General features: G+C 39.1%; 1 protein-coding gene across 4 annotated transcripts; it reads right to left on the bottom strand.

The window, feature by feature from the left end:
• Positions 1–430: 430 nt before the first annotated feature.
• Positions 431–26,525, bottom strand: DGKE (diacylglycerol kinase epsilon). Of its 4 annotated transcripts, none has more exons than XM_027087122.1 (13): positions 24,924–26,067; positions 24,183–24,659; positions 16,587–16,746; positions 14,672–14,791; positions 12,442–12,585; positions 12,040–12,197; positions 11,611–11,662; positions 10,417–10,530; positions 9,303–9,374; positions 6,507–6,634; positions 6,180–6,291; positions 5,624–5,799; positions 431–4,939 (listed from the first exon to the last, which is right to left on the bottom strand). In XM_027087122.1, the coding sequence occupies exons 2-13, from the start codon at positions 24,635–24,637 to the stop codon at positions 4,912–4,914; spliced, it is 1,719 nt and encodes a 572-aa protein (XP_026942923.1). In that variant the 5' UTR covers positions 24,638–24,659; positions 24,924–26,067; the 3' UTR covers positions 431–4,911. The 4 variants fall into 4 exon arrangements, with proteins under 4 accessions (XP_026942923.1, XP_026942924.1, XP_026942925.1 ...); XM_027087123.1 differs by having other exon boundaries at positions 25,202–26,067; XM_027087124.1 differs by having other exon boundaries at positions 431–5,799; positions 24,183–26,063.
• Between the last annotated feature and the right edge of the window lie 483 nt (positions 26,526–27,008).

Raw genomic sequence — 27,008 nt, 5'->3', positions numbered from 1 at the left:
TTCCACCACCCCCACCTTCGTCGCCTGCCTCTCTCCTCTAAGCACCTGAGTCTGCAACCTCTCCACTGGCATAGCTCCCACTTTTATAAAGAACTGGGGTGCTCAAGCAGAACAAATAACTTGCCTAATGTTAAACAGTGGTAGAGGATGGGTTTTCAACCTAGATATTTCAAATAAATTCTCTTCTCTTTCCACTGTAACAACTGAAAATGAGATGAATGCACCTCATTTATTTGACTTCCTTTACTGGTCTACTCTGCCACAAGCCAGTTGCTAAGTATGTATATTTTCCTTTCCGTCCAAACTTATCTGACCCAGAACTTGCCACACATTGTAATTTCTGTTCTGCTGTAGGCCAAGGACCATCTTCTGTGAAAGTAACTCAAAGCCGTCTTCTCATGGTTGTGTCAAAAAAAGCAACACAGGATCATACTTTTCAAGTGCTGCACTTTAATTTTATTAAAAAACAAGCAAACATCATCGACGTATCAAATGCTTTAATTCACATTTCTCTCTCTGTAGGCATTGACCACAATACAGACCCAACACAACAAAAGCATTTAACACAGGGTAATTAGTGATAGGGACATAGTACTGAGGCCAAGGGGGGAGAAAGTACATGAGGCCAGCTGGCTGCTCGAGCGGACCCGTCACAAGCGTCCTTGACACTGTGGGTTCACAGAGCCGATCCAGTCAGTTCACCTGCAGGTGATCAGGGCCAAGGATCTGGCTGCTCTAAACCTGCACAAAACAGAACTAAAACCAGAGCGCCGACTTATGTGCTGGGCTCATTCAAGCTGATCAAATTTGAGAAGAAGACTGCTGGCAGAGCCCAGAACTGGAGTAATGAGAACAAAAGTTCTTAGGAGCCACTGTCACCCAAGTACACAAAGCACCCTTCCTTACTCTAGGAATCTGCTCAGATAGCCCAACCTTCTCATCCAGTCAGGTTGTCCCTTCGCCTGGACAATGTCAGAGGAACAAGGAAAGCAATCTAACTTTCCAGCTCTCTTTTCCACATTCCGAGTCAGTCATCAAAAAGTACCACGTGATGGTGATTTCCTGTAGTTTATCTTGCAAGGCGCATTCTGCTTTGACACTTCCTTTATCGGTGAGGTAGCTCAGGGCATCTTTGCAGAGACTGAAGTGTCCTAGGTCTACTATCAGCAGTACACGTCAATTTATAGCTTCTAGGTGACTTAGTTTCTGCAGACATTTCTGTAGGTGACTAACCTCAATCATTTAAGTTCTGTGAACTTCTGTATTAGAGGGTGACATTTTGTGATTCTTTCTCCAGAACCTTAGAATGCACCTTTTTGAGACCTGTGGGCCTCATGCACTGACTGCACAGTCAGGGCCATGGGGGTAAGTGTGTGTGTGTGTGTGTGTACTTACGTAACTAAAATTAAATACACAGACCATTTCTATACTTTACTAAAATTAGAAGTACAAGGAACAGAGGCTAAGTCAGTGCTTTACTATTCAACAAAATGCCTTCAAAATTTGTGAAATAGCCATATTCCAAGTGGCCCTATTCCAGGCAGCAACTGAGACATCCAAAATACTCTTTTTACAAAAAAACACGAGGTTTCTGGATATGTAAAAATCAGTAGAAAATTAACCAGGTGACAGAGTCATTATAGTGGCTTCCGAACTCTTTGAAAGAAAATAGTGGAAACTATTTTCTTAAAAAAAGGAAGTGTTTTATCTACTGAAAGCAGCACCCCGGCGTGGGGAGAAAGCAGAAGCCCCAGTGGGCTCCACTCCACTGGCCCCTGAAGCACTGCTTGTCCTCCAAGACTCCATGGATCATAGCCCAGAACCCATAGTTCCACAGAAAAATCTGAGGCTACCAATGTTTATGTAACAGAGTTTATCAATTTGCATAGGATATGAACCAATTGTTCATAGAGTTCCTTTAGAAGATAGATTTTGGGGGAAGAAAGCAGTTAGTGGAGTGAAGGAAAAACACATTTAAGAACATCCAATTAATTCAAAATTTCTGCATAGTATCTAGCCGGCAAAAGCCCTGGGTGAACACACGAGGTACAGACGAGTAACTTTAACATTTCAGTGCGCATCAGAAGCACGTGAGGTGCCTGTTAATGAAACCAGAGATGCCGAGGTCCCACCTCCAGAGACCCCAATTCCTCAGGTCAAGGGCTGGTTGCTGGGCTTAGGCAGCCACACCGTCAACCAGCTCCTGAGGTGATTCTGATGCTGCGGACAGACTGCAGAGTATACTTGGAGAAACAGGAGATAAGCCTTCAAGGGAAAATTTGAGAAAGGCAGGGGCATACTTCTAAAAAGCAAAACCAAAACCACCTCTTCTGTCTTGTTGCTGAGAACACACTTTCATTCAGATTGGGATAGAGTAACAACACTGTTTTCTTTTTAAATTTCTAGATTTTTAAAGTAAATCTACCTATGTTCCATTGTCCCAAATTAGGTAGAATTTTTTAGAAGTCTGAATATAAAGTGCTGGTTCTTGTTTCAGTGTTATCGTTTTGAGGGGAAAGCCACACAAAGCTTACAAATTACGTATTCAGATCCACAGGAATCTGTAAATTAACATCACCTGTACAGTTTCCTAAGTGAGCGCAAATTTAAAATTCCATAATATACATTAAATACAATTTTACTTTATATTACAAATGCACACTAGTTTTCTTTTGACATACTGGTAGTATTCATTTTTACAGCACAAAAAGAACTGTTTACAATTTCTGAGTCACAGTATATTTTCCAACTCTAAGCAGGCAAACATATACTACATGTTTTTTGACACACACTAAAAAAAAAAAATAATAATTTTGACTATAAAATTTTATAAACATTAGCTACATCAAGGGGTCACAGCTAATTGTTGCAGAAAACCTAAAACACATTTAAGATCATGTAATCTTACCATTAGACAACTTGTATTTTAAAACACAAGTCAGTTTGATTTCTATTAAATATAACAAAGCACTGAAAATTATCTCCATCTACTTATGGGATCCCTAAGAGCTGCCAGGTATTCAGTATTTAAGTTGCTAAGTTTGCGAGGAGTTAGGAATGCATTAGAACAGTAAAAGATGAGAGAAATCTGAAAACAGGCATGAAGACATGCTTTACTACACTTCTTCCTGAGAATTTAGAAGTTACTTTTTTTTTTTTTTTAATCAAGACAGTTTAAAATGGAACAGAAACATCCTGTGGCAAATGATGTTTTGTAAAGTGTGGAATCCCTGGTAATGTCAACAGTTGCTACTCTAAAATATAACTTGCAAACATGAGTCTTATAAATTGTACTTACTTAAAACAAGGCACATGCCTACACATTTATTTGAAATGCTGAGTAAATGTGCCCAAAAAGTTAGTGAATTTTTAAAAAGTAAGATATTATGTTTTATGATATGGTATTCTGAAATAACTTTCCTAAATAAAAATTAAGTCTGAATGAGTGAATACAGTAATAGGTAAACTTTGTGAAGGGTCAAAGCAGGGAAAAAACTTCACTGGATTATGAAAACTGAAAAAACAGTTTTTAAATAAATGAGGGTGTTGTATATAAATCTGTTCAAAATCAAATGTAACATTATAGTTACAGTTTTAAAAATTAAAAAAATGATAAGTTATTTTGATTATTTTAATTCTGATATCCCATATTAAATATTTACTTTGATTCTATAATTAGCACTACGAATTATAGATAAAATATAGCCTAAAGCAAAGTGAATTTAACAGTATATTTGTAAAATGTGATATCTGTAACAATTTTGACCATGAATTAAACAATGAAGCTCATTATACTCAAAACATGATCAGCCCCTTGAAAGAAAATCTACAAACTCTCCCACCACCGCAATAGGTAACCTACCACGAATGGTATATGAATAAGGTGAAAACAGCTCTGCTCACAAAATCTTAAGAATACTAGAATTTAGCTGCTCCCACTGAGACCTGGAAGAGGTTAATTTAAGCAAAATAAAAGCATTCTAATGTAATGTACTGACTACTGTATACACTACTTAGTTGTTCCTTCAAAACATGGCCTGGGCCTGAAGGTGACTGAAATTTAAGTTTCTGGCAATTCATAATAGATGACAGATTCCTAATAGACCCTTAAGGGGAGCTAACAGTGTTTGGGGGGATACATTCCAATCCTTCAGAGATTAATGTCATAAAAGACCACCAAGCCCACAAATGGGCCATTTGTCCTAAAACACCAGGCTGGAGGCCCCGTGGGGTGGCCCCACGGCCGGACCTGAGGGAGTAGGTTGGGGAGCAGCAGAGGGGCACCCTCGGCATATTTCTGAAGAATGAGAATATCTACATAATATATCTGTCACGAGAATTAAATTATGGGTTTCAACTATTACTTAGGCTACACTTCTGATTGTGAGTAGCAGAATTTATGTGATCAATTTAACTTATTAAATAAAGCAATATATTGTAAACACTAAACACAGGTATACGACAATGAAGAAAATAAATAAGTAAAAAAATATATATCTCTCATTTTAAAATAAATATGATATAAACATTTTAGCAGAGGATTCCATATCCACTTCCCCAAGGGGAAATTCTGTTAAGTACTTTGGATATAAAAGACTACTATATTTCAAAATACTACCAGACCACTAAATTTTTAAAACTTATCAATTAACACTGAACATTTTTGGGCAGTTAATCTGACTGGTAAATTTTCTTTAGTACATTTTTTTGAATTGTTGACACTGTCTTTTAATCAAAAGAGAAGTCGGTGAACCATCCAGCTTTAAACCTGTAACTTTCTTTTTCTTTTCTTTTCTTTTTTTGGCCACTCCCCCTGCAATGGAAGCGTGGAGTCTTAACCACTGGACCACGAGGGAAGTTCCAAAACCTGTAACTTCCAATCCAAAGTGCTCTGAATGTTAATTTTGCAATTCACCTAGGTGGTTCTCTTTTGGCTACACTGGGATAAAACAAGATGCTGAATTTCAGCTCAACTTGGTCATTAACAGAGTTAACCAAACAACATTAGGGGGTCTGAAAATGTTCCTAAAATAAAATTTAAAGTAAAAAATCTGAGTGTTGTCTTCCTTTTCCATGTCTCCTTTTGGGGTTCCTGGAAACAGATCTTTATGGATCCACCCGGTGCTGGGCTGTAGGAAATCTTAAGAGGCATGCTGCAGGGAGGATGTCCAGCACGAACCTTGCCAGTTTGACACCAACTATCTCCTTTCAAAAACGCAAGTAATTTTTAAAACGTTATGGTGTCACCACAGTAAAAATTAAGATGGAAATGATTTTCCCACCCACATCTTGTCGCATGTACGTGTCCATCAACTGTGTGGCTCAAGAATAAGGAACGAGTGCACACTTCAGCGAGCCAACTCTCAAACACAGAGCCTTCAGGGAATGTCCTGGGACTTGTAGTTAGTGCTACATGATCAAAGAGTTTGCTGAAAAAAGACCAGGCATTTGGAAGCAACCGGAGCTCTGGCTGATTTTGGAATGCTATTTACATAAATGTATACCCATTAGACTACTGATGAAATGAAGACTAAACCAGCTGACAGAGTTCTATTTTGGATGAATGTGTAACTACTCGCTTGTGAGGATTCTACACTAAGCTCTCTTTTCCTCCTCCACCTACTCAGCTTCCTTTGTGTCCTCTGGATCTGAAGTACTAGAGATGTCGTCATCTGTTTGTTCTCCAGAGAAATATAACATCAGCGCGTGTGTCTTGTGGGTTATGGTGACAGTGCAGGGCCCCTGGGCCCATGGCTCCCCATCTACCTGCATCGGCATCATCGAGCACTTCAAGATCAGCTAGAATTAGGGACAAATAACGAGAAAACCGTCAGCCCCCAAAAAGCTCAGAAAAATCTTCCTTAATAACACCCCAAGTCCCTTAACCCTTCTCAGGGACATTTATTAGCATTTCACTCTTAGAAAATTAATCTGAATATATCTTTATTCTTCAATTGTTTAAGGGATTTTTTTTCACTGAACACTTCATTTCTTCAGCTGGATCGAGGGTCATATTTCCTGTTTCTCCCCATCCTACTCACCCCTGGTGGAGGGTGACTAACAGCATGGGCTGTAAACCACATACTGGTTTAAGGCAAGGTATAGCACGTATACTTACTTCTACACATCAATGGCTTAGAAATGGACAAATTGGTCCATTGTAGCAATATTTCACCTACCCGCACTGTATGTGCTTGTCCTATTCGAAAAGGATTTGCCAGTTTCACTTGAATCTGAGCACAGTGGAAAGACCCATATACTCCAACAACTTCCAGTAAACCATCATCATGCCTAAAATTGGACAAAGGAAATATGGATTATGTGATGCAATAAAATAAAATCAGCCCCAGTAGGACAATTACTTTTTAACACAGGTGGACCAACAACTTATGAAGTATTGATATTAACAAGGTATATAATAAAGAAAATCTGTGGGGAAAATGTTAAAAGTCTACAAAGAACGACAGAAACCAGCGACATAAAAAATCACTTGCAAATGTACATACCTGGCTAGAGGGTAAGTCTCATCTCCCATCCCTTCCCACAGTCTGCAGCCACCGCCCCAGTAGCCAATGTTCAGAACGATAATACCTTCCAAATTCGGCAGTTCTACTCGCTCACCATCCAGCTCTAGCTTTAAAGAAATACAAGGAGTAAGTTACTTCAGGGTATGCTACTGCCAGACATACTCACTTAGAATTCCCATCCATTTTCATACACATAAGATGTGACAGCTGGTAGGAAGACTGCTTCCTACTCCTCACTCCAGGTAACCTGGCCTTTCTCACCTGTTCAATGTTTACTGTAATAAATGAATTATAACAAATGAAAATTTCTAAAACCAAGGTCATCAAAGAAATCCTTTTTTGTTGAATCCCCTTATATTTTCAGGTTTTATCTAACTTGCTGTTTTAATAGCACCTCACACTGTTGACCCCTTCCTCTTTTCCTGAATTATTCTCCTCCTTTGCTTTCTGGGAACCAGACTACTTCTCTAGATGTTCCTCCTCAGTCACTACTCCCAACCTCACGTTGAAGGCATTCCACATAGGCTATGTACTGGGCTCCTTTCTCTTCTCTACACACTCTGGATTGAAATCTGAGCCACTTCTATCTTGCTAATTGCCACCTCTGTGCTGATGGCTCTATTTTGCTTGTCCAGGAAAGTGAACTGGGCTAGATCTATAAATCTAACTGCCCACAAAACACTGCCAACTGACTGTGGCACCTAATCTACTTTCCCAAGAAAGAGTAGCACTCCCCCGCCCCCAATGCCGCAGCCTAACCAGAAACCTGGGAATTATCTTTGACTTCTGTGCCTTTACCCTCCATACCAATTAATCACTAAAAACAACTGATGCTGCTTCTTCTAAGTAACCATCCTTCTCCATCATTCCTGACAGTACCCTAGTCCAGCAGCCCATCGTTCCTCTAGCTTTACTGTCCTCTTATTCATCTCTCAAAGATTGGTGAGATTGACACTTATCCCCTTATTACATCCCTTCAATGGCTTGACTCAGTGCTCATGATGAAATCCAAGTTCCTTAACAAGTCACAAGTTCCTCTGTGATCTTGGCCTCTGTCCATCTCTCCAGCCTCAGCTCTCTTATCCCTTTCTCTCCCGCAAGCTATGGTCCAGCTTGAACACACTCAAATATGTCACATTCTCTCTTGTCTCTGGGCCTCCACACATGCTGTTCTAAGCCTAGAATAATTTTCACCTCTCTTCACTTAGCTAAGTTTTATTTAATTTGCAGACGGCAGCTTGTCACTTCTTCCAGAAAGACTTCCTTGTCAGTCACTTTCCCTCGACAGTTTCCAGTCCCTGGGTTATGTACTGCTCTTATCTATTCCTCTAAGACTGCATATTTTCCTTATCAGATCACTTCTCATGCCATATTGCAATATGATTTAAATGTCTTTCTTCTCTCCAGACTGTAAACTTAGTGAGACCGAGGGATTTATCACTGTACAGCTAGTACCCAGAACAGTGCCTGGCATTTTGTAGGTGGTTTCACAAATAATTTTTGTATAAATAAACTATTAGACCAAAAAAAAAAAAAAAGTGCTACCTTGTATGCTTCACTCTACCCCTGCTATCAAAGCCCAGGAAAAAGGAAATATGATAAAGCAGAAGGCAACATTTTTTATGGCAACCCTCGCCATTCCTCCTGTGCCGTGAGCTCAGCGCCTACCTCACCGCAGCAGCTTTCCTTGGCGAGTATACAGTCAGGCTCGTCCCTCTTGGCTCTTTTTTCACTCTTTCCCTAAGTTGTTTATTGTTTGGCTCTTCCCTTCTTACTTTTTTTTTTTTGGCTGAGCTATGGTATGTGAGATCTTGGTTCCCCATCCAGGGATCAAACCCACGCCCACTGCAGTGGAAGTGTGGAGTCTTAACCACTGGACTGTGGAGGAAGTCCCCCTTTTTACTTATTTTAGTAGTTCTAGGTTTCTCTGTATTAATGTCTTTGCCATTGCTATTAACGATTACAGATTCTTTTCTGAAGCAAGCAAGAAATACATATTAAACTTTGCCATATCGTGATGTCAGGGGTGCTGTAGCAATAAGCAATCATGAATATCCTATCTTTATTGCTCATACATTTCTATTTTGCTTTAGTATGTAAGAGAGACACATCACAACCATAATAGGAGTTAAACTTTGGGCTTAAACTTCCTCTGAGTACATGATGAGTTAGGCACTGTGTCAGAGAACTCACATGGACGCTGTTCAGAGTCTGTCTATGTAACAGACTCTGGAGTTACATAATCCCGGCTTCAAATCCTGGTTACCTATATCCTTGGGCACTTTGTGAATGTGGGCAAGTTATTTAATTTCAAATAGTTTTCTGCGAGATGGGAATATAATAGCACCTGCCTTACAGGTTGTAGTGAGAATTCAGTGGGAAAATGTGTACAAAGCACTTAGTAAAGTGTCTGGTACACAGTAAATACTCCCTGTGTGTTAGCAAAATATGTTAATAGAAAGTTCAGCGTTTTCGCTAAAAAAAAGTTCATAATCCAGAGACCACCTAAAAGTTTAAAAGCTTACATATATACACACCAAACATAAGGTACATAGCTAGTGGGAAGCAGCCGCATGGCACGGGGATATTGGCTCGGTGCTTTGTGACCGCCTGGAGGGGTGGGGTAGGGAGGGTGGGAGGGAGGGAGATGCAAGAGGGAGGAGATATGGGAACACATGTACATGTATAACTGATTCACTTTGTTATAAAGCTGAAACTAACACACCATTGTAAAGCAATTATACTCCAATAAAGATGTAAAAAAAAAAAGCTTACCTCAACTTTTTTATTCAAATCTTTACATTCTTGCACTAAACAATCTTTGGTTCCATAAAATAAGTAAACAGCCTATGAGAAATGGACAGAAAATATGATATTAAAGCAATCTAAGAAGCCCTGTAAGCAAGAAAAAGACACTGAATCAAAGCTCCCTGATGTGATGGTTGAGTCATGTATCCAGAGAGTGGACTAGATACAGATGGAAGAAGGGGCACCATTACTTCTGAGTTTGATTAGCCCATTTTTTCAGGGGAAAGTAGGATGGGTGATTTGTGCTTAAATGCTGTTTTCTCCCAGATTATCCAAAAAGGTACACCTTATAAAGAAATACTGTGTTAAAATTAGAAAATTCCACCTTTTCCTAGTATTTCAGATTACTTAATGAAAGTAACACAGGTAAGTCTAGCAAACATTTTATAATCACTTTTGAATACAGAAAGGTTGATGGAAGCACTGAGATGTTAATTAGCAACTGTATAAACAGCAATTCTTATTGCCTTAGTAACTATATTAATAAAAGAGAGCTATTTGTAAATTTGAAATATTTGTAAAACAGAACCAGGAACAAAACTGTTTTGTATCTATTTTTTGCATCCTATTGCTCAATCACCAAAAGTCATTAAAAAGATTCCAAGACAAAACTTCCACCAAAGGAATCAACTGTACTAGAAACCAGAGATGATCCCAGTTAAAAGTGCGGTAAACAAACGGCTCCTTTTCTTACCTCATCTGCCTTTTAGAGTCTTTTCAGGCCAATGGAATCTAGTTTTCCATTAATGACTTCACCAAAAATTTATCCTGCCTAAATTTATTTCCAATTCTACTTGCCATTTAAGTAAGATAAACTCTCATATATTCCATTTAGTTGCCATCTAAGTGAAATATGCTGTAAAACATCCCAACTCTGAGTTAAAAAATTTGGTCGTGGTTATGAAATACTTCAATATATTTAAGGATCTAATTTGACAGTCTTACATAAAACAGAACAGGTAAATGTTTCCATAAGTTAGTTCTATCTCAATCTAGTTGAAAGAGTGCTAGATATAATTGAACTATTGATTTTTACTGTACCTTAGGTGATAAGCAGGAAAGGTTATTTTATCCAACACACCTTATTAAGAATTCTGCTAGAAAACAGAGATGGTGCCTTCTCACGATGAGCGTGAAAATTGAGGGCCATAAGAGCATCAGGTCCAACAGAAAAATAGTTGTTCATTGTGAATTCCTGTGGAAAAGGGTAAAAATAAGCAACAGATTATGCTTCATCCAAGCCTGTGTTATATAATAAATATGTAAATCTTAGTCTTTGTGTTCTTTATGAAAATTAAGTACTTTCTGCATTCACTTTTTGCGTAGTTATTTTATGCTATCCAGTGAAGTTTCCAGAGATAAAGCTTCAGTTCAAAGGCTGATCCTATAAGATATAAATTTCACTTTCCATTTCTGGTTAATATGCTACATCTAAATGGCTCTACTTTGCACCCAGGCTTTCCACTCCTGTGTTCCCATTACATTTGCTTTTTACTTCCATTGCAGCTCTCAGGCTCTCAGCTTTTTCAGTCTCAATCAGGCTATTGGTCCCCGCTTAACTTATCTTACTTCCTAGTCCAGCCTGGATCCCCTCAACCTAGCTGCACTTAATCTTCTTCCTGAGCAATAAGCTTGCATTTCTGACTTCTTGTTCAGTGGGCCACAGACTCAAGGGTGACATGCCCAAAATCTTAACGCATTTTCTTCCTATTCAAACCTGAAACTCTATTTTTCTTATCTTGGTTAATGTCACTTCTATACATCCTGTCATAAAAACTAGAAATCTGGCAGTAACGTTTTTTCTCGCTTCCCCTGACACCAATCAGCCGCCGAGTCTTGATCAATTCCGCCTCTAAAGCGTCTCTGAATTGTCCTCATCTGAAGATTCCCTTGTTTTGGGTCATAGTGCAGGTTTCTAAGCTATTTTCACACTATCTCCAGAGTATCTTTTTAAAAATACAGATCCGCTATCTCTGTATTGCTATTTACCATGATGTGCACCCTCTCGTCTCTATTTCTTCTACCTGGGAAGCCTTTTGTTCCTTTCTCTGTTGATCTAAATTGTATTTAAATTTTAAGGACCAACTCCCAGGTCACTTCCCCTGAAATATTTCCAGCCTGATCTACCAGGGTGGAACCAGGCACACCCCCAGCCTATTTCATAACCAGCTCCCTAAAGATAAGGACCTGTCGCTGTGTCCCACCACAGCACCACAATGGAAGCACTCCATCATGGTTGTTGAGACCACTCGAAACTGCAGCCCTAAAAACGTACCTTGAGTTTTCTTAAGTTGTAGTATCCTTTATTTGTTACTTGAACTTTCCATCTAAAACAGAAGTTAAAAAAAGAACCAGTAATTATTACCAAATTAACTGCCAATTAACTATAATTATTACCAATCAACTCTGGACACCTGGTAGACGAGGTTGTTCTATTAAAATAGCATTTGGAGAAATAAGCACATTTAAGCAAGTATGTAAGTTTTGAAATGAGTACTCAGCCTAATTTATGACTTCAGTCCTTACATAACAACAAAATATACAGCAACAAAATAAAACACCAGTATCCATGTATAAGTACAACTAACGTAGTTTTTTACCTTTAAATTACATTTAACTTTATAACTATACAAGTTTTCATTTATAATCCAAACAATATTCCCAAAGCTCAAGAAATCTACTTTTGGGGGGAAGTATAACTTACCTATCTAGTTTAACTCCATCTGCTTCCATCACGTTTCTTAAGACTTGTGCAACTGGGATTTCTCCCGCATAGCCTGTACCCCAACCCAAGGTATTAGATAGATCGTTGCCTGTTCCCAGAGGCAAGACTGCAACTTGTGGAATGTATTTCTCTTGTCCCTATAATATAGAAGATATATTTTTGATTTTTCTCTTCAGACTATTTGTAGGGTAACAGTATTTGGTAAAATTTAAAGCCAAAGCAATAAAGATACAAATATAATAATAACTGCTCAATCACAATATTTAAAATTGGCAATGTCTTCTAATATTCATCTGCATAATAAAAAATATAAGCACAAATACTGTATAGTTATCTTAGAAGTGCTTCTGTGAAAGGCAAGTAGGTCTTAAAGATGGATACCTTAATCTTCATTTCATCAACTGCATCCAGGACCCAGCCCACAGTCCCATCCCCTCCACAAACAAGGACTCGAGCTGAGTAATAGGGAAGAAGGGTACAAAGTTGCAGGGCTTTGACAGGGGGAGTTTTAGTAACATCAAAAACCTAGACGTGAAAGAAAAGGAAAAAATTATTTTATCCAACACTGTCATCCATCTGTGAGGATAATTTCCTTCTAGATGAGTACATAGATATGCATAAATAACAATACTGGCTACAACGCGTTTATCTTTAACAATATGCCAGGCACTATGCCAGACTACATTCACTGTGGATCATCCCAATGCTGACCCTACAAAGCACGAGTAAGCCTCATTCTACTGTCCAGGAAATGGAGGCACAGGAAGGTTAAATAACTTGCCTACGCTTCCTCTGATAATTAGGTGCTAACATACAAATTCAATCCTGTAGTTTATCCATTATACAATACTTCCTCTTTGCTGTTCACATAAAACCAGGCTGTGCTAAGTTCACCTTTAACTAGTGCTTCATATTTTATACTGGATTCAAAAACTCCATTACTAGTGCAAGTTAGTACCAATTTCTGGAAAACAATTCTGCAATATGCATAAAATGACATAAAGGTGAAAGGATCCTTGATACCTATAATTCTGTAAATGATCTAGGAAAATATTTCAAAAGACAAAAATGCCCCGTGTGTAAAGATATTTAGTGTGGCATTATTTATAATGGCACAACCTTAGAGAGAAACTTGACCTCCAACAGCAGGAGACTGGATATAGATATATCCATTTGATTATTTCTTAGTCACTTCATACATAATTATGAGGACTATGTTGCAACACGGAAAAATATACTTTTAGGTAAAGAAAACAGAATGTAAACTTCTACCTAGATTATTGTTACAAAATGCTAATATGTAAATGCACAGACAATTCATGGAAAGAACATGGACAACTGAAAACAACTGATGTATTTGTGTGGAGATAATGCAGGTGATTTTCTTTCCTTTTACTTTAAAATTTTATTCATTTATTTATTTTGGCTGCGCCACGTGACTTGCAGGATCTTAGTTCCCTGAACAGGGACTGAACCCCAGGCCACGGCAGTGAAAGTGCCGAGTCCTAACCAATGGACAGCCAGGGAACTCCCCTTTCTCTTTCCTTTTAAAATTATTTTTATATTTCCTTAAGTTGTGTAATGTTGAAAGGGAAAATTACAAATTAGAAAGAAAAGTTACTGCATTTATGATTGTTGCACAATGAGTTGTTTAGTTTTTCAAAATAGAAGCCGCTAGCATGTCAGCTCAATCTTAATGGTCTGAGTCTTTTATTCTCACATTTAAAAATGTTGGTGTGCAATTACTCCCAGTTGCCAGCAATCACTGTTTTACTCTCTGTTTCTATAGATTTACCCTTTCTGAACATGTCATATAAATGGAATCATACGATATGGGTCCCCTGCATTGGGCTTCTTTCACTCAGCATGTTTTTGAGGGTCATTTATTGTAGTATGTATGTATGTATCAGTAGTTCCTTTTTATCACTGAATATTCCATTCATATGGGTATATCACATTTTGTTTTATCCAGCCACCGACTGATGGACAGTGGGGTATTTTCACTTTCTGGCTATTATGAATTATGGTGCTATGAACATTTGCATAAAAGTGTTTGTGGGATATATGTTTTTGTTTCCCTTGGGTAGATTCCTAGAAGTTCTAGGGGGTACGGTAAATTTATGTTTGACTTTCTTGTTTTAAAAAAATATCTATTTATTTATTTGGCTGCGCTGGGTCTTAGCTGTGGCACGCGGGATCTTCGCTGCCACATGCAGGATCTTCATTGCGGCGTTGTTGGATCTTTAGTTGCGGTGTGTGGGATCTTTCAGCTGTGGCATGTGGGATCTAGTTCCCTGACCAGGGATCGAACCTGGGCCACCTACACTGGGAGCATGGAGCCTTAGCCACTGGACCACCAGGGAAGTCCCTGTTTGACTTTTTAAGAAATTGTCCAAGTGTTTTCTAAAGTTGCTGCAGCATTTTACATCCCCACCATGAGAACCCCTCTTTCTCCACATATGTGAATGGCTCAATACTTTCATAATTATTATTCTTCCCTACAATCAGATGATTACTGGTTTCAAGCATTAACAGCCATTACAATTTACGGAAAATGTAAAACTAAAAATGAAAAGTTTAATACAGAAAGGAAGGTTTTCTCTTTGGTTACCTGTACGGGATTGAGGAGGATCCTGAATTCTCCCAACAGTCCTTCTCCCATATTAGTTCCACTACGAGAGTTGGCCAGGATTATTAATGGAGTCCACTGCTTTCCAAGCTTAGATGCTAGCTAAAAAAATTAATGTGAGTGAAAAGACCTTAATATCTCAAAGATGGTGAGCAATAAGTTTTTTCATTTCTTAATAACAAAAGTGCTGTAAATTTGCTGAGAGAACAACTATCCCAATCGATACAATATAAAAATCAAAGAATTCTAAGAATGGAAAAGTTCCTTAGAAATGAACTAATTTCTGCTTAATATATAATTCTCTTCTACATTATTCTAGATAAGTCATCCAGTATATACTTGGATACTCATGTAAGAAGGAATTCACTAACAAGGCGGCCCATTCCACTACTAAATCAAATTATTAGAAAGTTCTGACTTAAATTGAGTTAAAAATCTGTCTTTCAATAACTTTAATTGTTCTACTTTTTTTTTTTTATTTGTTTTGTTTTTTTTTGCGGTACGTGGGCCTCTCACTGTTGTGGCCTCTCCCGTTGCGGAGCACAGGCTCCGGACGCGCAGGCTCAGCGGCCATGGCTCACGGGCCCAGCTGCTCCGCGGCATGTGGGATCCTCCTGGACCGGGGCACGAACCCGTGTCCCCCCATACCAGCAGGGGGACTCTCAACCACTGCGCCACCAGGGAAGCCCCATTGTTCTACTTTTGATTCCTGAGGCAAGGAATAATTTCATTTGTTCTTCCATATAACTCTTGTGTTCAAACACCTTAAGCATTATATTGTTTATTAGTCTTGTCTCCCAGGCAACACGTTTCAACCCTTCATAGAATGGACATTGATCTTCTCTGCTCTCTTAACCCTGACTGTCCTTTTCTGGATGAATTCTAATTTTCAGGCTTTTTTTTTTTTTTTAATGGGATATTCAGAAATAGATTCAAGAATCCAGAACTGTACAAAGCCCAAAGTCAAATGAAATTAATGTTTCTCTAATCTAACCACTTCTTTCCTCTCCCCTTCTCCTTGTGGATATAACATTAATGAAGATGTTCCACGGTTTTACTGAGTGATTCTCATCCCCTATGATCTCAGACTGAATTCAGATACGTAAGTGTTGTCCATTTAAAAAAAAGTATCACAACAACATTAAACATGTTTTAAATTTTAACATCCCTCTTTCTTTTGCAGGAATATTGACAAAGATGACATTTAAGATATAAAATCCGAACTTGGAAAAAACACAATTTAGTTTTAGAATGAAATAGTTTAACTACTTTGGGACATTCAAGCAGGAAATAATTGCAGATTTTACAGTTTTTCCTTCAGAACTACATGAAGACTGAAAGATGTTTGTACCAATTTTCATACACATACATACTGCCAAGTATTGTCAACAGCTTTAATGCTCACCATTATCTGTGGGAGCATCTAACGCGCAACATAAACTTATCTCCAGGCCCCTACGTGAGGTTCCAAACAAAAAAATTCTTTTAGAACAACGTGTGAGGAAAATCTGTTTTCACTGACAATAATCATGAATCCCAAATCCGACTGTTCATCAGAATCATCTGAGGACTTAAACAAAATACAGATTCCTGGGACTTACCCTAGATCTACTAAATCAAACATGGTGATGGAGGTGGGCTCAGAAGTCTGTATTTTTAAAAAGCTCCTCAAGTGATTTGGACTCAGTGATTTAGGATCCACTAATATAACATATTCCAATTTCCCTTCAGACCTGAAAGAACTCGAGCGCCAAAATTTGCGGCACATCTTTAGCAAGTGGGTAGGGCATTATGGCTTACCATAATGAGTCTTCTCACACACACAGCTGTGTTTCATACACTGACTTAAATAACTTTTTGGAAATCAGTTACATAAGGAAAAGTAAACTCTGATTACCATTGCATAATCTGTTTTTTTGTCTTTACGCATCTGATTAATGGAGGTTAAATAACTTGGTGGAATGATGAGGTTTTTGAATTCTCCAAAATCACACTGTTCATTCTTTAAGCTATTTTTCATACACTCATCATGTACTGTTTTCTGACACCAAATGCACCTGAGGGAAGGAAAAAACAAAGACAATAATTAACTTTAAACCACAATCTTACTCATCTGCAAACCAATCATTTTTGTCAAAAAAAAAACTGAAATAGTAATTTCATCACCAATGAAAAAATCTGGCAAATAAAAAACTTATAATTGTATCTGCACAGTGAAAATAGAGCAATGAACTTTTTTTTTAATGCCCTTTTTTTTTGGGGGAGGCCATGCGGCATGTGGGATCTTAGTTCCCTGACCAGGGATCAAAACCGTGCCCCCTGCAGTAGAAGTGCAGAGTCATAACCACTGGACCACCAGGGAAGTCCCTAGAACAATAAACTTTGAGCATACTTGACAGTTTAATCTAACAGTGGTTCTTAAAGTGCGGTCTGGGGAAGATCCTTTCAGGGTGTCTCTGAGGTTAAAATCATTTGAATAATAATATGTTATTTCACCTTCATTCTATCCAAAATATACGGTGGAGTTTTCCGGAAGCTATATGATATGTGCTAAACCAACAGACTGAATGCAGAAGTAGATAGGAGGCGCTAGCTGACTTCCACACCAAAGAAATGTACCAAAAAAGTAAAACGATGCCAATCTTCTCACTAAATTTTCACAAAAATATTTTGTTACCATTATTGTTATTTTTAAAATGAATATTTAAACAATTTCTCAGTTTTAATTTACAACGTGGTAAATATTAGTAGATATAACCCACATAAACAAAGCTGGTCTAGAACAATGGTTTTGTGTACTATCGATTTGTGCTTTGGCTGGAGTAGGTTCGTGAGGCCTAAAGGCCTTTAGCTTAAATGCCCCATTGGCCTGGGTCCTTAAAAGAGTTCCTCAGGGTCCAGTGTGAAAACCGCCTGACTTATAACCATCTGTGAACACTTTAGCAAATATAGTAAAATAGTCAACTTCTTATTGGCAGTTAATATGAAACTAATCTATATGTTTGCATCTGAAGTACAGACAGATATTTATGTTCTAATTTGCCTCTACATTTGAATGCGTGCATGAAACAAGCAGAGAATAGTACTGGCAAAGGTCCTGGGTTTCTATTATTAATCTACTAAGTATTTAATCCACTCACAGATAAGGCTGTGACTGTACAGACAAAAACAGGTCAACAGAAAACAATGGTTATAATTAAATAAATAAATTAAAAATAAAAAGAGGATAAAAACTCTTTCACCCCAAGGTCAACTCTCTTGGACTTCTATTTTAAAGTTTTTTTTCAGCTGGATGTTCAGTTTTATCAAGTAATTACTGCTATTAACCCAAGAATCCTATTTACTGCCCAAATTACAATTATCTGCAGGATGTGTTAAAGGGAAAACTGTAAATTAACTTGCATGATAACCCTGTTAACACTTGTTTTCAACCTAAGCTTGAGAAACAACGACAGACTGCTAATGCAGCCGAAGTATACCACCTCCACCTACCGCTCTACCGTTAACTTTAAACTAGTATATTATTACTGAAAATAACCTGAAAGGAAACCCACTGAATTATTTCACAATGGTTTCCTCTGGGAAGAAAAATGGGACCGAGGGATGAGAAGAACATTCTCTTTTTACTCTATGTTCTTTGGTATTGCTTGAGTTTCTAAACACCAGTATGTATTCATGAACTACTTGTATAAATTTTTAAAACTGTATTTTAGATGATATTGGCTTATGCTTTAGAATTTAGAAAATACAGAAAGACATAAAAGTCATCCAGAGATAGTTACTCTTAACTTTTTGATGTATTTATTCTCAGTTTTACAGTCCCTATATGTTTATTTTTCAGGTTAGGGATATGATGTATTTTTATATATATATCTGGACCGTACTTTTCTTTGGAAATTGTATCATGAGTTCTGTCCTATGCCATTAAGTATTTTTTAAAAAACATGGTTTGTTAAGAATATTAATATCATATCACATGGATATATCATAATTTTTTGTGAATTGATTCATGGTCTATATTCATCTTTTACTAGGTTTTAATAACTGCATGTACTTTTAATTTATATAGGATATCAACTTCTTTTCTGTCATAGTTATTGCAAACATTTCAGTTTTCTCTTAAATTTACCTTTTAATGTACTTTAGTTTATTTTTTGCTAGACAGATCTGTACTTCCCTTTGTGGTTTATTTAAATGCTTTCATGCTCTGAAGTCCTTTACCTTTCCAAATTAGATATTTGCCTATAGCTATTCCCCCCTCACACTTGTTTTCATATTTATGCCTTTAATTCAGTGCTTCTTAACCTTCTGGGGCTACAGATTCCACTGAGAATCTCATGAAAGTGTCAGGCTTCCTGGAACCTTATCTATCTATGAACTAAGAACTCCTGCTTCAATCCATCTGGAGTTTATTTTGGTATAGAGTGTGATATGAAGAGTCAACTTTTATTTCCTCAAAGAGCACATGTCCTAGCATGATTTATAAAGTAATCTTTTCTATCCCACTGATTTGTGACACCTTTATCATTTAATAAGTTCTCATAAATTTCAGAAGAGACTCTTAACCAAGGTGATGGCTATTATCAGCCTTTGCTCTGTAAAGGTAAAGCCAAAATACTTACTCCTTATTCAGCTCTATATTTTTCCTGAGAAATACCACAATCAAAATCGAGACCTGTTCTCGATATAAATTTTGTAATTGGTATTTTATTTGACCTAGATTTCAAACCTGATGGGAAAATAAGACATTACTAATAATGTCTTGATACTTAGTTAGTTTTAGCAGTCATGTCTTTGAGTGATTGTTTATGATCTTTATTCTTTCCCCAACTTTTTATTTTGAAAAATTTTAAACCTACACAGAAGTCAAAAGAATAGCAAAATGAATACCCTTAAACCAACCCTTAACTCTGATTCTTAAGTAACATTTTCTCCCACATTTTCTTTCTCTCTTTCAAAATAAACTCATATTTTGCTAAATCATTTGAAAGTAAATTATGGACATTATGAGATTTGACCTTTCAATACTTCAGCAAGTATTTCCAAAACACAATGATAGTCTCCTTGCTTTTATACACACACACACACACACACACACACACACACACACACACACAATTTAATTTTTATTGGAGTATAGTTGATTTCCAATGTTGTGTTAGTTTCAGGTGTACAGCAAAGTGAATCAGTTATACATATATCCACTCTTTTTTAGATTCTTTTCCCATATAGGCCATTACAGAGTAGTACTGAGTGGAGTTCCCTGTGCTATACAGTAGGTTCTTATTAGTTCCTTGCTTTTTTAAGTGTTTTTGCATTAAAAAAATTTTTTTTACAGGAACACAGGTAAGCCCACCACCTATATTCCAACATTAATATATTAACTGTAACTGCTTTGTTTCATTTCTATCTATCCATTAATCTATCTTATTTTTGGTGCATTAAACATAAATCGCAGACATTAGAATATCTCTTAAACACCTCAGCAAGCAGGCATATCATTACCTTGAGTTCAGTATTTGTTTACAGGTTTTTTTCTTTCAATGTAAAATTTATATATGATGAAATGTACAAATATGTACATCTGCTGAGTTCTGACAAGTAAACATAATTATGTAACTTATCCTTATGAAGACACAGAACATTACCCTATGTGCCATTCTTGTGCAGGGGTATGACTGTTTTATTAAAAAAAAAAAAAGTCTTCTCTAAAGTTACCTGTTCACAATAGCTCTCTTCTTTAGTATGCTAGAAGAGGCAACAGAATTATATGTGAAGCTGAGATGGTCATCTATGAAATTCACACTAGAATGGGGTTGGCAAACTACAAATACATCTGCCTCCTAATTCTGTGAATAAGTTTTATTGGAATATAGCTACGCCATTCATTTATGTGCTGTCTGTTGCTAGTTTTGTACTATGATGGACGGTAGAGTGAAGTAATTATAACAGACCATATGGTCTGCAAAGCCTGAAATACTTAGTTTGGCTCTTTATAGAAAAAGTATGCTCACCTCTGCTCCAGAAGATAATTTGGTACCCTTTCATTGTTTCGGATAATTAATGAAATGAATAAACATTAGAATCCAGAATCATAAAGTTTAAGATCAAAGCCTAGAGTAAAGCTGCCAATGTAATTACCTTCCAAGAGTCAGAAGCCTGTTTTATTAATCACTGTGTGTGTGTGTGTGTGTGTGTGTGTGTGTGGAGGGGGGTGTAATGAAGAAAAGGCCTTATAAATAAAAGGTTTTTTAATAAATAAAAAAGCGTTTTATAAAGGTTTTTATAAATAAAAATACAATATAAACCAAAAACTTTTCTTAATGAGAGACAGAACACTATAAGGAACAAAGGTTTACTCAATAAACATAATGAATACTTAAAAATAGAACCTGATTTCCTATTTTAGTCAGAATAGAGGTTAGAAGAAACAAAAGAAGTGTGGGGAGCAGTGATAAGATGATACTAGGTGCAGACATACTCTGCCGTGGTTGGGGCAGAGGCAGGAAAACACAGAAAAGAAAGAAGCCTACAGGGAAAATAGGATCCAGCACAGTGCCTGGCACAAAATATATGCTTAATATGTGAAAACTAAATAACGACAGTGAGTATAAATTAAAAGTCCTTTGTCACTTATTCTGTAGCCTTTAAAATCAGTTACCACCTGTCATATGGCCCTTCAAAATGCGACCTTGTTGAACAGTCTTCACAGTTCACTTGAAATCTTAGACTTCTCAAGAATGTGACGCAGACACAGAAGGAGCCCTCCCCAGGGCTGGATAAAATCCAGAGAGGGACAGTCTGGTCTGTGTTTAAAGGTTGTAAATATTTATTCTGTTCCTTTTTCCAAAATATCTCATTCCTACAGAAGGTCACAGCAGACTGTAATCCTGCATAAAATTATCTGCTAAAATAAATCAGAATATTATAAAATACATACTACTTCAGGACACTGTGCTCTCTTCTCCTGGGAATGATAAACACTTCCTAAATTATACAGGAACCATTTTTACCATGGGTGAGGAGTTCCAGCATGCTGGGAACAGACTGCTCAGTAACCAGTAAGAACAAGCTAAGGCAGAAAAGGAGACCTATCACTGCCATGTTCACTGTGCTCAAAGGAGGGAACACAAAATTAAGGACAGAGGCTCATGTTTAAGAAGTACATAAATATAGCAGTGGTTCTTAAACTTTAGAATTATCTGCAGGGCCTGTTAGGCAAAGATTGTTGGTTGACAGCCCAAGTTTCTGATTCAGTGTGTCTGGACTGGGGCTAACACTGCCAGGAAAAATAGAAGATGCTCAGTTAAATGTGAATTACAGATAAACAACAAACAATTTTTGGTCTAAGTATGTCTCAAATATTGTAAACATTTTATTTTGTATTAAATACAAATATTTTATTTAGTGTGTAAATCTAAATCTGTGTTAGAATTTGCATTTGTAACAAGTTTCCAAGTGATACTGATGCTGCTGGTCTGGGGACCTTACTTTGAGAACTACTGAGATATAGGATATGATGTCATCATTAAGAAGGAAAAATTGGGGGCAGGGGTGAGTAGATTAGGGAAGTGTTCCTGGAGTAAAGGGCACAAGATGAGTCATTAGGATGCCTAGAGGGACTTCCCTGGTGGTCCAGTGGTTAAGACTCTGCACTCTCAATGCAGGGGGCCAGGGTTCGACCCCTGGTCAGGGAACTAGATCCTGCATGCCGCAACTAAAAGTTCCCGCATGCTGCAACTAAGACACAGCGCAGCCAAATAAATTAAAAAAAAAAAATCTTTGAAGGATGCCTAGAAGCTAGCCAGGAGGAGGATACTTAAGCCTTGAGAAAAAAAAGGGTAGTATGAAAAGGGTATTTAAAGGAAACCACAACCAGCCTGATGTTGCTGGTGCATAAAGTTTAATGCAGATGGTGGTAGATAAGACTAGACAGGCAGGCAGGGTCCAGAGAGCACGAGGACCTTGTATACCACGTTAAGCACTTGGAGTTAACACTGAAAGACCATCACTTTAAGTGATGGGGGTAATTGAAGCGTTTTAAACAGAGCAGAAACCCCAATCAGATATGCATTTCTAGAAAGATCTTTTGGTTGGAGAATCAGAGCATTATGATTATTTGTTAAGGAGTATATGAAATGCAGTTAAGATATTTATAGAAGCCATTTTAATCTAATTCTGCAGAGACACAAAGAAGGGAAGGAAATAAAACAATATTCAATTCATGCCTTCTTTCCAACTAATCCCAATTCTCCAAGACTGAAGCTTAACTAGGGAGACAATTATGAAATTTTTTAAAAGACACTGGTAACCTAGCTCTCACTGATGCCAAAAAGACATCTAAATTTGAAAGATATCAAGTAAAAATGGTTATAAATCTCTGTAGTTGTTTAAAGTATATATTTTGGTAACTTTTAAAGTCTAAATCTTAAGTACAAAATTATTTAAAATAAGATTTAAAAATAATTGTTGATATAACAATGCTCATGCTAATTAAAAAAAGGATTTTTAAATAAAATAAACAAAATATAATCAAAAAAGTAACTTGCTATCTCATGCCAGCTTTCTATTTCTGTTCTTAAATATGTTTAGGGACTTTTCAACTTGTCAGAAACAAAACCCATCACAATGAAGATGTCCAGACTTAAGGCAGAGAAGAGGCCAGGGGTTAGTATTCCTAACCCTGTACTGGGGGTTAGAAATCCAGAATGCCAGTTCTACTTTACCACTGAGTAAATTTCTCTGAACTATCAAATTCTCTCAAATGAGTTAGAACAGATAATCTGCAAAGCAGCATCCCCTTTTATTACCAACCTCTAACATGAGGAAAGGACATCTTCACCTATTTTCAGACAACATTTAAGAACACAAATGTGTTGTCCAGTGTGTATATAAAAGCGATTAAAATATTCTTGGATTAATCAAAGTCACTTGTCTAAGATGCTACAGGTCCTGAAACACCATCTGGCAAAAGGAGTGTTCTTTTGGAGTGTATTTCACTATAGCACCGAATATAGATTAGAAAAGATACTTAAAGTGCTCCTCTGGAATGACACTTGTTTTCATTGTACATTCATAACACAACACCCAGGATGAATCAGTTTTGAGACTCTAGGGAAAAGTTAATTTGTTCATACTTCATTTTTTCTCATGCAAAATGGAGCTAAACAATAGAAACAAAAGCTAAAATATAACATACAGTGGCCATAAAGTATGTGGCACTTAGAGACCTCTGGATGAAAGTTAAGAGCCAAGTTTTATTACCCAAAAGGGCAAGTTGGCTAAGGAGTGTAGGCTAGATGAATCAACGAGGCAAATGACTATTGCAAAGCTGCCTCACTGTATATAATACCAGCGCTATTTATTAGCTTGTGTCCTCTAAGTGGGCAGTTGAGGCCATTTGTGGAGATCAAAGCAGGCTGCTACGCCCACTCTTTGAAATCCTGACTCCCTCCAAGCATTGTGGGACAATCAGTACCCACAAAGGCCGTACCTGTAATCGCAGAGCTTGGGTTGACTGCCGCATTGCTGCTTGCAAACCACACAGTAACTGCACAGGGGCACGTTGCCCCGGATCCAGTGGTGGTGCATGGCGTCCAAGGCCTTGCTGTCATTCTTGAGCATGATCTCCTTGCAGTGAAAGCGCTTGTCGGCCTTCTTGAGGCAGCCCTCGTCCACGCGCAGCCCGCAGCAGTCGCAGAAGGCGCCCTGCAGGATGTGCTGCGCGCACACGCAGCAGTAGGTGGGATGGCTGAACAGGTCCGTGTCGCGCCACCCATGCTTGCTCTTGCGGAAGATGTCCCTGCGGTGCAGCTGCCGGCGCGACCGCTGGAGGCTGCACCAGAAGGTGATGAACACGGGCAGCAGCACCGAGCACAGCGTCCACAGGACCAGGTGCCCGTCCGCAAACAGGCCCTCGTAAGGCGCCGGCCGCTTCTCCCCTTCCATCTTCCCCAAGGTCTATTTCTAACTAGGAGAGACACGGGCGGGTCCACCTCGGGCTCGCTGTCCCCGTCCCGCCCTCCTTCCTGCCTTTCAGGGGATCCCAAAAGCGCCGTCGGCCCAGGTGGCTCCGCTCTCTCCAAGGAGGGGCACGCGCGCCGTCTTCCCCGCGGCGCGACCCCAGTGCCTCCGGGTGGCCGCGCCGCGGACCTGCGGCGCCGAGGGGGCGGCGCCCAGGGCTGTCACGCTCCGTCCCCTCCCTCCTCCTTGGGCCCGGCCACCGCCTCCTCACCTCGTCCGGCACGGGGAAAGGCGCAATCACAATGTACAGGCTGCCCCCACGGGAAGGCCGGTGCGGCGCCCACTCTTTGGGCGCGACAGCGCGCGTGGGCCGCACGGAGCCTGCTGGCTCGCGTAACCATTAGCCCACACCCAGCAAACATACGCGTACTGCAGCTCCTGGGCCCGCGCGGCCTCCCTCAGGCCCGCCCCCGCCCACCGCGCGGCCCCGCCCCTCTCGCGAGGCCTCGGGGGCCACGGCCCCGGCCCCACCCGCCCCTCCGGCCCTACCTAGTCTGGGGCGGTGGCGCGGCTCCCGGGGCCAGGTTTCGGGCCTTCCTCGCACCCTCGCGCCACCAGGAGGCCTGCGGGGTCGTGCGGACGCCACTGGAGCTGCCCGGGTCCACTGGAGCCGCGGGCGAGGGCGGGGCCTGCGGCTAGAGCTCGGCGGCTGGACTGAGTGTAATATGCGACCGGAAGGCCGAGAGGCCTGCGGCGGCAGGGCCTTGGGGAGGGGGAGGAGGAGCAGGATGGGAAGGGCGGCCCCCGTGGGCGTGGCTTAGGGAGAACAGTGGGCGGAGTAACAATTAGGTGGGGGCGTTAGAGAGGATGGATGGTTGAGTCTTCTGAGTCTGTAATCAGCGAGAGTTCTAGCATGAATGATTTACACAGTATAAATTAACCTTTTCTGTGACTTCCAGCCTCACTGGTGGAGGTGGGAGCTGGCGCAGTTTTGAAAGTTGTAAGGGAGAAAACTGGCAGTTTTGAGAGTGTTATGTTCTGATAGAACAGGACAATCCAAGTAAAAAATTGGTAGCTGTCACGTGCGCTCCCGCTAGTTACTTATTAAACAGAAAGCTGAGGGCTTACTATGTGCCAAGCACTGTGCGAAGAGCCCCAGCTCTCCCAGAGTGCCAGGACTGTTGAAACATGCCTAACAAGAAGGATTTATTAGCCCTGTTTGTAATGGCTTACTGCACCCCAGCTTCAATCTCTGCACTTACCACGCGCCATGCTAAATTTATCATCCCCATTTTACAGATGAGGAAAACAGAGGTACATGATTGTTGTCACAAACCCAGTGTTGGGGCTGAGATCACTTTGTTTTAACTTCGTCACCGAAGTTGCTTCCATCTAAACCATCAAAGAGAGAATTTCTCTTATTTTGTTACTTCTCTGAGAAACTGTGCCCTGGACTGTCTTGTTAAAAAGCAGATTCTTATTTCCTTTTTCAGGGATGAGGACTGAGAGTCTTCATTTCTAATAACTGGTCTAATGTTGATGGTTCCCAGGCCACACTTGGAGTGGCAATGCTGAAACATTTAATAACCTGGATTGTGAAGATTGAGGGAGGGCATATGGTGAAATGGGAAGAGCAGTTAGATGGCATTATGAGGCCTGGGATCAGATTCCTGCCCTCACACATCTAATTGTATCTTCCTGTGCTTGTCTGTTCATCTCTCTGGGCCTCACGTTCCTCATCTGCCACATGGGACAGTTGGATGAGATCTCTAAAGCTTCCCTTCCGCTCTGATAGCCTTCATGTGTATGGAAATATCGTTGTCTTTTATGACTCCTAGTTGAGGCAGAGCCCTTAAATTAGTTTAGATTTGGAAACGTAACAAAAGAATATACTTTTAAAAAGTGAGGATTCCCCCTCCCCATTCCCATTATAGAACATTTGGGAAATACAGAAAAATATAAAGGAAGAAAAAGAATCATCCATCTCTCACCTCAAAGACACTCTATGTTTGAACATTTTGGCCTATTTTCTTCCATTATTTTCTATGGAAAAAATGGATAACTTTTTTGTACACATAATTTTGATCATATGGTAGATATATTCTCTATCTAGCTCATTTTTCATTTAACATGACAAAATATCCTTTACATGTTTTTATAAATTTATATTTAATGGTTGCATAATATTCCATTCTATGAATACAGTTCACAGTTTATGTAACCTTAACTCCGTTGTTGGCTATTTAAGTTGTTTCTAAAATATTAGAAGCAACTGGACCGCCTGCCCCCGATGTCAGAACACAGAGGTCATCCGGGATCCCCTTCACCGCGCTCCTGTTTGCACCTTCTGTTTCCT

The sequence above is a fragment of the Aethalodelphis obliquidens genome, unplaced genomic scaffold (genome assembly GCF_003676395.1).
Source record: "Aethalodelphis obliquidens isolate GAN/ISIS:26980383/991018 unplaced genomic scaffold, ASM367639v1 scaffold58, whole genome shotgun sequence".
Classification (NCBI taxonomy): domain Eukaryota; kingdom Metazoa; phylum Chordata; class Mammalia; order Artiodactyla; family Delphinidae; genus Aethalodelphis; species Aethalodelphis obliquidens.
This window is presented reverse-complemented; position numbering and strand designations above follow the sequence as displayed.

Bases quoted from the DNA above. Each gene is read 5' to 3' on its own strand.
- DGKE (XM_027087122.1), bottom strand. From the start codon at position 24,637: ATGGAAGGGGAGAAGCGGCCGGCGCCTTACGAGGGCCTGTTTGCGGAC. The intron at 16,747-24,182 runs GTACGGCCTTTG...TCCTTCCCTCAG, and splicing joins CCCAAGCTCTGCGATTACAG to GTGCATTTGGTGTCAGAAAA. The intron at 11,663-12,039 runs GTAAGTTATACT...CTTCTGTTTTAG, and splicing joins GATGGAGTTAAACTAGATAG to ATGGAAAGTTCAAGTAACAA.